Source organism: Brassica rapa, chromosome A07 (genome assembly GCF_000309985.2).
Source record: "Brassica rapa cultivar Chiifu-401-42 chromosome A07, CAAS_Brap_v3.01, whole genome shotgun sequence".
NCBI classification, from domain to species: Eukaryota; Viridiplantae; Streptophyta; class Magnoliopsida; order Brassicales; family Brassicaceae; genus Brassica; species Brassica rapa.
In genome coordinates this window covers 15,228,268-15,239,110 of record NC_024801.2, presented here as the reverse complement: position 1 = coordinate 15,239,110, position 10,843 = coordinate 15,228,268, and the positions used below count along the sequence as shown (strand labels likewise).

The 10,843-nt window shown below is 29.6% G+C and overlaps 1 protein-coding gene across 1 annotated transcript; it reads left to right on the top strand.

Moving 5' to 3' along the window:
* The first annotated feature begins 2,966 nt into the window (after positions 1-2,966).
* LOC103829627 (protein NRT1/ PTR FAMILY 6.2) lies at positions 2,967-8,809 on the top strand. Its single transcript, XM_009105304.3, has 7 exons — positions 2,967-3,263; positions 3,345-3,447; positions 5,105-5,322; positions 6,609-6,844; positions 6,930-7,235; positions 7,447-7,793; positions 8,027-8,809. Exons 1-7 carry the CDS (start codon positions 3,261-3,263, stop codon positions 8,545-8,547), a joined length of 1,734 nt encoding a protein of 577 aa, XP_009103552.1. The 5' UTR covers positions 2,967-3,260; the 3' UTR covers positions 8,548-8,809.
* Positions 8,810-10,843: the final 2,034 nt, after the last annotated feature.

Here is a 10,843-nt window from a genome sequence, read left to right as displayed (position 1 = left end):
AGTATATAAACACAGCTATACTAACGTACATATTATCTGATTGTACGTTAATTCAGGAGGAATACAAAACTATAAAAACATATCTATTTACTGGTAGATTTTCTAATATATTAGGCAAAGAGTTTTAATATATTTTAATTTAATATACTTGGTGCTCATAATAAAACATAATACACGTGAAACCACATATATTGACACATACATATTGCAAGTTTGCAACGACATGTTTAATCTACACAAATCACTAATTTACATCTTTACAGCCAAAATACATTAATGTAGGTAACAATACTCTCTCTCTGTTCAGGATAATCGGGTTTTACCGTTTTTGCACACCAGTTAATAAATTACAAATTTTTATTCAGTCTATCTCATTTGTCTAAAAACAATAATATCTATAGTTACTACAACCAATATAAATCATATTGCAGAATACCAGTGGTCTTAAACATCAAATTGCATTTATTTTTTTATATAAAAACATGAAAACATCATTTAAAATGAAACAATTTTTTTTCTAAAACACTATTTACAGTGAAGTGGAGAGAGTACTAACTTGATTTAAATGAGTTAAGGCATGATACTTTGTTTTTTCCCCTGATACAAATTAAATGTAAATCCCATGATGATAAACCAAACAAAATGGATTAAGCAAGGTTTTGAACAAAATATTACAATGGCAAATTGATATTTATAATGACAAACTTTTTACGAATAAGACTGAATTATAATAATGTCAAATAAAACACATGAAGCAAATTTTAATTCACAAAATAAATAAATCCATGCAAGTGAACGGATCAAACTCTAGTTGATGATTAAAATATGTTCGGTAAAAAGATTGTTTCTAAAATGGTTATAGATCGATGAAGTGATTAAAGCATTGTTGATATACTTATTGGTTTGCCAGATATTGTGATCGTGCAAGCAATTTGTTTCTTGTTGTTTCATCAATAAATAATAGGATTTTAATTTAATTGCTGAAAAGTATATTGGTTTAAATTTTAAATTTATGTGATATTTAAAATTAGTTGAGATTGGTTGTACGATGTTGCGGCAAAAAATAAAATAAAAATATCTATATTATTAAAACAGAAACATTGTGTTGGACCTAACATTTATTTTATAAGTTTTTAAATTAAATACATCTTCCTACTTTATAGTTAAACCTACATTAAATCACTAATATTCTTTTTCTTATACTACTATCAATGTTTCCAAACAATATAGTCATTTCTTTATACTACTATCCATTTTCCCAAACAACACTATAATTAATCTTATGTCCAAACAATATAAAATATTGGAACTTATCTTTTTAATAACCAAATATTTAAATAAATTAAATAACTAAAAAAATATTCAAATTTTTTATAAAAAACGAAAATAAATAAAACTTACTTTTACAGGTTTAAATACTACAACAACATTTCAATCAATGATAAATCAATTAAATTAACATATTATTTTATTTATATTTACTACATAATGGTTCTATCATTTATTTAAGTAAGATAACAATTCAATAATAGCCATTACATAAAAAATAAATATATAAACATTATACAGTGTACAATAACTATAATAACAAAAACAATTATGAAAAATGTTCAAAATATATGTTATCTAAAGAAAAATGCTTAATACTAATTGTTAAAAAAAAATTTAAAGCGATTATAATATAAATGATTAACAAGAAAAATTACACAAAACAATTATAATAAAATTAATTAAGTTATATAAAATGGAGTAATATAATCAAGACATTTATTGTTGTTAATTATATCTATTATTTTCTCTATCAAAATTTTGTAGAAATGTCATAATTTAATAAAATTGTAAAACAATAAACTTTAAAATTTAGATTAAAATGTGACAAATTTTGAAACTATAGCAATTTAAATCAAATTGGATATGTTAACATATCGGACATCCATCGGTTCAATTGGTTAGTCTTGGATATAGTGATTTTTATAAATATGGATATTTTTAAAACTTAAACTGAATTATCGAATCACCGGATTAACCGATTTGACCGCGGATTCGGGTCAAATTTAAAAGCATTGATTTAAATGCAAAGAAAATTCAAATAAACAAAATTCTTACAAATTAACAAAATATTTATTAATTATTAGTGAAAAATTTCATCATAAAATAATCCGTGCTTGTAGTGTTTTGTAGTGACATATAAACAAACACGACCTAAAACTATTTTTTCTGTTTGTGATTTTTTTTCTGAAGCTTTCATTCTTTTTATGTTTATGAGTTTTGTTTCTTAAATTTCATTCAATTCACAGCTTATACTTCTGATTTATCAAAGGAGTAGTAAATTTGATATTCCAAAAAAAAAATCAATATTTTGTGGATAAGTAAAAGTGTTGAAAATAGTAACGAACCTTGTGGGGAATCTTTGAGATTGCTAAATATTTTATGGGATTAAATGCAAGTGTTGTTTTTTCTGATTCATAGTTCCGTGTATGCGTAGTGTCCCTGGGTTAAAGAAATACGTTACTCCCTCCGGTTTTTAATATAAGTCGTTTTATAATTGTGCACATAAATTAAGAAAATCATTAATTTTTATATTTTCTAAACAAAACATCATTAGTTCTTTACATAACCACAAATCAACCAATGATAAAATGGAAGGTATATTATTATTGGTCATATAACATTGAGTGTTAATAAATTTTACATAGAAAACTGAAACTGTCATATAATTTAGAACATAAAATTTCTCTAAAATGATTTATATTAAAAAACGGAAGGAGTATAATCATAGAAAGAAAAATATAAAAAAGGTGAACTGGCGAAAGAATAATAAAAACTAAAATTAAAAAAACTAACTTGAGACATAGGAAGAAAAAGAAGAGAGAGAAGGGGAAAAGATGGTTAGTTTGTTAATTTAGTTTTTTTATGGTTATATGGCCAAATTTCTCTATAAAAAAGGTAAGAAATCGGCAAAACTTAAATTCCAGAAAATTTGTCAAAAAACAAACTTAAATTCCAAAATCTAAAGTTTAAAATGATAATAAAGTCGGAAAAGGCGTGATGAACCTATCTCCAAGGCTTCACATTTTCGTGATGTCTCAAATCACATATAGTGGAAGGTCGGTGCGAGCTCTCATCCTCTCTCTTTCAATTATTTTGTGCCTATAAAAGGGCAGTCTCCTCTGCATCATTCTTTGCTTCTGTGGCTTACAAAGAGCAGACACTTAGCAGAAAATTAAGGCTATTCTCATCAAGGCATTACTAGAAGAAAAATGGTTTGGATAATCTTTTTCTTCACGCTTGTAAATTAATGGTTTGTAAGATTTTGAACTGGGGACTGATGTGGTGGTTTACAGGAGAGCAAAGGGAGTTGGACGGTTGCTGATGCCGTAGACTACAACGGCCTACCCGCAGATAAATCCAAAACCGGTGGCTGGATCACCGCAGCTCTCATTCTTGGTTCGTTTTATTCTCTTCTATTTTCTTCATTATTATTAAGTTCTGGACATAGGTTGGTAATTTTTGGTATCTTCTCTATACTTTTGAAGAAACATTTATGCATTTGTAGATGTACTATTTGTCCAAAAATGTTACCTCTATACATAGATGCATTTGCAGATATACTATTTGTCCAGATTTACATGTAGATATATTCATATGCCATCATGATCACGAAAATCCACGAAAATCTGCGTTAAGTTAACGCATCTATGTATTAGCTAGAAACTAACTCTTCATTTACATGCACAACTGTTATTTGGGGTAAAATAATCATGCATAATTGTTATTATTTTAATATATGGTAAAATGAAGTAAAAGACATATGTCGCGCACATATTGGTAGAGGGTGGTAGATGTATTCACGTAGTTGATTAAATTTAGTCACGAGGTGGTTGTTCATGCGTATAAGTTTATTATTTCCACAATACGTAAATATATATGGTCAAGAACAAAAGAGTTTCAATCTCAAATCAGTCACTCTCACACATGATATGATAGAAATATGTCTTTTGAATATAAAAATATGATATGTCGTTGTTCTGAATCACGCTGAGTGTATGAAAGATAAAGAGAAAAGAGACACGCCACATGACTCCCCATGATCCCATCTTTACTCATCCAATCATATATATACAATAATAATTTCCTTTCTGAAATCTGAATAATACTCAAAAGATATATTAAAATTAGAGAGAGAAAAACGAAAATTAGACATCAGGATTCACGAGTTTACTTAGGATTTATCAAAACGCCGACCTCTAAACCCTCATGTTTTGTTCCTTAATATTCTCTTACAGATATTACCAGTTGTCTTGTTATAATATTCCGGATAATCCAAATTTGGTTTCGTTGTTTTCTGAGACAGCACATTTCCATTGGTTCCCTACATTTTGTAACGACAAATTAATTGATTTTTTACAGCCACGACTCTTTCATGGATTTAATAATGCAACAATCTCATTTGGGTATAAGTTACAAGAATAAATAAATTTGTAGTTGGAGTCCGGAAATTCTATGGATTGGTAGTGTCATTACACTCTAAAATATTTACCTTTCGACAGTCAAAACTCATTTATGACTCCTTAGAAATGCGACCTTCAAACATTATCGAAATTCTTAAATAGAATAACTCTATAATAGAATTAGTTTATTCTATTTTTTCTTTTCTCTAAAATAGAATAACTCTATAATAGAATTGGTTGTTGTTCCAAGGGTACTATATTTAGAGTAAAAAATATAGTAATGACAAAAAAAATTACTTTTTTTATTTTTTCAAACTAAAATAAAAAATAAAAAAATAAGTTACTTTATATATGAAATAAACCTATTTTTTACTCTATTATAGTATAAAAATAGAGTATCATTATAGCACTTTTACTCTAAAATTTATTTTAGAGTGGAAAATAGAGTATAGTTGGAGATGCCCTAAAATTATTGCGCCTTACCGTATTTCGTTATACTGTATTAATCACTGAGTCATTCACTACTTGGATCTGGGTTGTGAAATCTCGAAACACTAACATTATTAGAAGAATATTCTTATATGTAAAATGAACTGACTAGTAGTCTTGGAACATAAAAGAGCTGATAGAATATCTTTTTAAAAATATTGCAGGGATAGAAGTTGTGGAGAGGCTATCAACAATGGGAATAGCAGTGAATTTGGTAACATACCTGATGGAGACAATGCATCTCCCAAGCTCAAACTCTGCCAACATTGTCACTGACTTTATGGGCACTTCCTTCCTCCTCTGCTTACTCGGCGGGTTTCTAGCTGACTCCTTCCTCGGCCGTTTCAAAACTATCGCTATTTTCTCAACAATTCAAGCTTTGGTAAGACTCTAAAACAAACAGCTTTGGTTAATACATACATATATATATATATATATATATATATATATATATGTATACATAGTTATTAATGTTCTTTTTAAAAATCATTATGGCCAATAACTTGATACCTTAAAACGATGATATTTTATATTTCATATTATTTTAAAATAAATAAGAGTATTAGACTGCTCCAATGGTTTTTTTTTATTTTCTCTTAAAATAAAGTAAACTCAAAATAAGTTTAAGTTTTACTCTAGTGGTTTGATTGGTTTCCATTATTTTGTCTCAATTTTTAAAATATTTGTTTCTACACCTCTTGTTTATTTCTTTTTTTTTGGTCAAAAACTTCTTGTTTATTTCTAATAGCACCCTTTTATTTGATAAGATTTAAAATTTCACTCACTTATTTTAATTTTAAACTAAATTTTAAATTTAAAAAAAACATTTATACATCAATAAAATTACATAATCACATACTCAATAATATTATAGTTTTATTTAGACAGTACTATATTACTCTATTTAACATATTTTGTGTTTTTCTAAATTTTGGTATGATGTATGTTTAATGTTATTGTTTGATATATCACTACAGAATCATAAAGTTCTACATTTAAATGTTTAACTAACTTGTTATTTATAATTATGTTTTAAAGTATAATCATTTTATACATATCAAATAAAAAGTTTAAAGATATTTTTTTTGTTTATGCATAAAATAAAGTTTGCATAAATAAAAGTTTTATCAAAATTATAGGGATCATTTTGCAAAAAAAAAAATAAAAAATTCGAACATCAAAATGAGTTTGTAAATAGTATTTCCTCAAATATGGTGTAAATTATTCACATCCTCATTTTGTCCCCGAAAATGATAGAAATAGATTTTTCTTAATTTTTTTATGGTTTCTCATATGATGCGCCATTGAAGATATCATTTCTTAGTAAATCTTAGTAAGTTGAACAGTTGGCAAAAAAACTCCGATTCAAAATTAAATTTTCTGTTTCAGAATATATACAAAGCCCAGAATTTTACCAAAAATAAATAAACTATTTTTTGTCAACTGTTTTGGTCAAAAATAAACAAACTAATTAAATATACCTTCAATATAAAATTTTGATACGGCCTTCGACTGAGAACATATTTGAAACAAAAAAAATCAAGAGAAGAATTAAACATATGTTTGATATTAAACTCGAAACAACCTCATAATTAATAGTTTTTTTTTTTGGTAAAACCTCATAATTAATAGTTTGAAACGGTTTTAATATCCTGTATCACTATATAGGGAACCGGTGCACTAGCGGTGGCAACAAAGCTGCCCGAACTACGTCCGCCAACATGCCACCACGGCGAAGCCTGTACGCCCGCCACCGCTTTCCAAATGACATTTCTCTACATTGCACTTTACCTTATAGCCCTTGGAACTGGTGGCCTTAAGTCTAGCATCTCCGGCTTTGGGTCTGACCAATTTGATGACAAGGATCCTAAAGAAAAAGCTCAGATGGCTTTCTTCTTCAACAGGTTAGGTTAAGTCTTTTTTTTTTTCATTGGCAAAGTAACATTTTTGTTTATTCACTAAAAACAAAATTGAACTTGGCCCGTGCAGATTCTTCTTCATCATTAGCATGGGGACGTTAATGGCTGTGACTGTTTTGGTTTACATACAAGATGAAGTGGGAAGATCTTGGGCCTATGGAATCTGCACTGTATCTATGGCTATAGCTATTGCAGTTTTCTTGTCGGGAACTAAGAGTTACCGTTATAAGAAGAGCCAAGGAAGTCCCGTTGTGCAAATTTTTCAAATAATTGCAGCTTCGATTAGGAAGAGAAAAACGGAACTGCCTCAAAGCATTGTCTATCTTTATGAAGATACTCCCGAGGGCTTGAGAATCGAACATACTGATCAGTTTCGGTACGTTAGTCTATTTCAGTTATAACGAACAAAAAGAAGTAATTTAATGTAGAATTTCCTAGCTTCATTAATGATCTAGTAGAGATCATAGAGAGTGCTCAGGTCAAGTTTCGCTATTAGGGGGATGACTAGCTAATTAACCTACTCTACTACGAACATTAGCAGTTGTATATTAAACTAAATTCTTATTTAAAAATTTTCTTGAGTGCAGCATGTTGGACAAGGCGGCCGTAGTTACCGAAGGAGATTTTGAACAAACCCTAGATGGCATCGCAATTCCGAACCCTTGGAAGCTAAGCTCGGTGACCAAAGTTGAGGAAGTGAAAATGATGGTTAGGCTTTTGCCTATTTGGGCAACCACTATAATTTTCTGGACAACATATGCCCAAATGATTACATTCTCAGTTGAGCAAGCTTCAACCATGAGACGCAACGTTGGAAACTTCCAGATCCCAGCAGGGTCCCTCACCGTGTTTTTCGTCGCGGCTATTCTTATAACTTTGGCTTTCTACGACCGTGTCATCATGCCTTTTTGGAAGAAATGGAAAGGAAAACCAGGTGACACAAGATGCATATAACATTCATATATACATATAGACTAATTCTTCAACTCACGCTTTAGTTTTGAGAATTTAGATATTTAGTTTTAAAAATCAATGGTTTAATTTTAGACTATTTTATCAATTCTTAACATGAAGATTATTTTGTCACTTTTGGTATAAAATACGGCCTATTTAATTATCTTAGAGTATATTTATTTAATATCCGTTACCTATGTATTGATAATTCAGGATTCTCTAGCCTGCAATTAATGGCTATTGGATTGGTCTTATCAACCATTGGAATGGCAGCTGCAGCCATAGTTGAGCAAAAGCGTTTATCAGTGGCGAAATCTAGTACACAGAAAACACTGCCCATAAGTGTTTTCCTACTCGTTCCACAATTCTTCCTAGTAGGATCTGGGGAAGCCTTTATATACACTGGCCAACTTGATTTCTTCATAACCCAATCGCCCAAGGGAATGAAAACAATGAGCACTGGACTTTTCTTGACTACTTTGTCACTAGGGTTCTTCGTCAGCAGTTTCTTGGTTTCAATCGTCAAAAAGGTCACTGCAACTTCTGTAAATGGAGGATGGTTGGCTGATAACATCAACCATGGCCGGCTTGATCTCTTTTATTGGCTTTTAGTCATTCTCAGTGGAATCAACTTTGTTGTTTATGTCATATGTGCCTTATGGTTCAAGCCAACAAAGAGTAAAGACTCAGAGGAGATGGAAAAGGGTAAGGGGTTTTCAGTTGAAGACTGCTAGTTTTCTTTTTCAGTTACGTTTCTGGTGTATCATATTATCATGCAACAAAGTCGCTTCCCCATCATGTTTCTTGTATTCCAAGTAACGGGGCTGTGTGACTTGTGTCTAAATTCCTACTTGTCAAAATTATTGTGCCTTCACTAGTTACGTTTGTAACATTTGTAACCTTTGTCACCTTCTCTCTTCTTGTTTTGGTATCCATCAGAGTGAAAAGAGAATAGTTTTAATTAAGTTCATATACGCAGTACTCGTTTTTTATTTACTTATGTATGCTCTCGTCTTGTCATATTGTGATGATTGATTATGATTAGACAAGATAAATATGATGTGGGATATATAATAATATTCTTGCTCGTTCCACAGTGTAACTGTTTCGGCGAAATTAACTGTCCGCTTAAAGCATCCCAATTTTATACAACACTTTTAGTTGTTTTAGTTGTTTGTAGGACACACTATAAAAAAAATTATATGAAGAATGAGGGCATAATTGTATTTCAGTGCAGGACATTACATGTTTAAAAAATAAGTTATACCGGCCCTGCCGGATGGTCAGAAAATTTGCTTTACTCCGTTCCTCCTGTTCCTTCGTCTATTTTAGATCTATTTAATGCCGTCTACTTCAGATCTTCAAACGAATCCACTAAAATCGAGTTTGGAGTTTTTTCTTTAAGACTTGCAAAAACTTAAAACTTGTTGTCAAACACAAGAATAATTCCTGTTTTTTCACTTCACTATATTTTATCACAATTAATTATGCAACCCGCTAAGAACAATCAAAATTGAAGCTTGAAATGCCTTAAAATAAATTGTTATGTTTTGACCAAAAAAAATTGTTATCTATTTCTTCTCACTCTTTGCACACAACACTCCATAATCTTCCATTGTATCTCCAATTTCATCCAAAAACTCTCATATTTTAGTTTTCAAAATCACAATAGAACTTTCTCAAGTTTGATAATTTTTGGTTACTTTTGTCTGAAGTTCGAACTTGTGGGTGCTTGAAAAAGTTAAACACGAAATCACACCGCATTAAGGTAATTATTCACTTGATTTTCGTCTTCATCAGATATGTGTCGCGAAAGCAGATGGTATATATTAGTTTTGCAATTGACAATTTCAAAGAATGTTTCATTTGAAGTATGGTAATTATCATTCGAAAACGTGTATACTTCATTTGAAGTCCCTTAAAAGTGAAGTTAATTTTTCATTTGACCAAACTTTAATTTTTTGAAAGTAGACTTCAAGATAATTCTGCTGAGAAAAAAACTTCATATGAAGGTTTTCTAGATTTCATATGAAATCTTTACTCATATCAGTTTTGTGTTCGGAAAAAAACGTCAAAACATTAACAAAAAAATCAAATAGTAGAATTCTCTAATAAACTTTAAAAGAAGTATGCTGTTATTTTATTTCGATTTTAGTTAAACATAAAAGGAACTTTTGGTTTTGATCGACTTCATGTGAAGTATGAAAATTTTCAGATTTCAAACAAAATCTTATACGATAAAATCAAACTTCATCAGTTGTAAAACTAACATTCCTTTTTGTCCAGACTTCTTTTGTATCTTACTCCAAAAATTCAAAATTTAGTAAAATTATACTCAATTGCAACGCTAACTTGATTATCAAAGCAAACTTTATTCTTCTCTGATAAACTCAAACTTTTACAAAACAACCTACTAATATACGTAGGAAGATTTCAAATGAAGTTTGAACATTGAGCAGCTTTTGTTTGAAGTATTCTTTTGAAATTTCTAATTTCAATGTTAACCTAAAAAGCAGACTTCAATTGAAGCATATGTGTGAATTTTGGTAAATTTGTATGTCATTCATATTCATAATGAATTTTTAAGATTTACTTGTTCCTTCGTGTGTGTTTAGAAATTTTTTACTTATGAATGAAATTTACAAGTTAATGTGTTACAGTTATGAGATATTAAATTTCTTGTTAAATTATGCTTCTGGCTAATGTATGGGAATTTTGTTTGAAGATTGCTCTAGTAAGTTTTTGAACAAGACTATTTATGTTTTCTTATGTTGTTTAATGTGTTTTTCTTAGAATATGGTTGCTCTAAATGCAAACTATCAGATCATCCTTCTCCAAATTGTGTAAGTCAAACCCATCTCTTTAGGGAGTCACTTACAAAAGCAGGCTATATAAATCTGAACTTTTGTTATATTGAACTCGTGCTCTACAAAAAAACCATTGTTTAACATCATTTATTTTGAAAGTGTGTTATGTTGAAATTGTGATACTATTGGTGACATACATAGTTGGTCTGCAACACATGTCTAA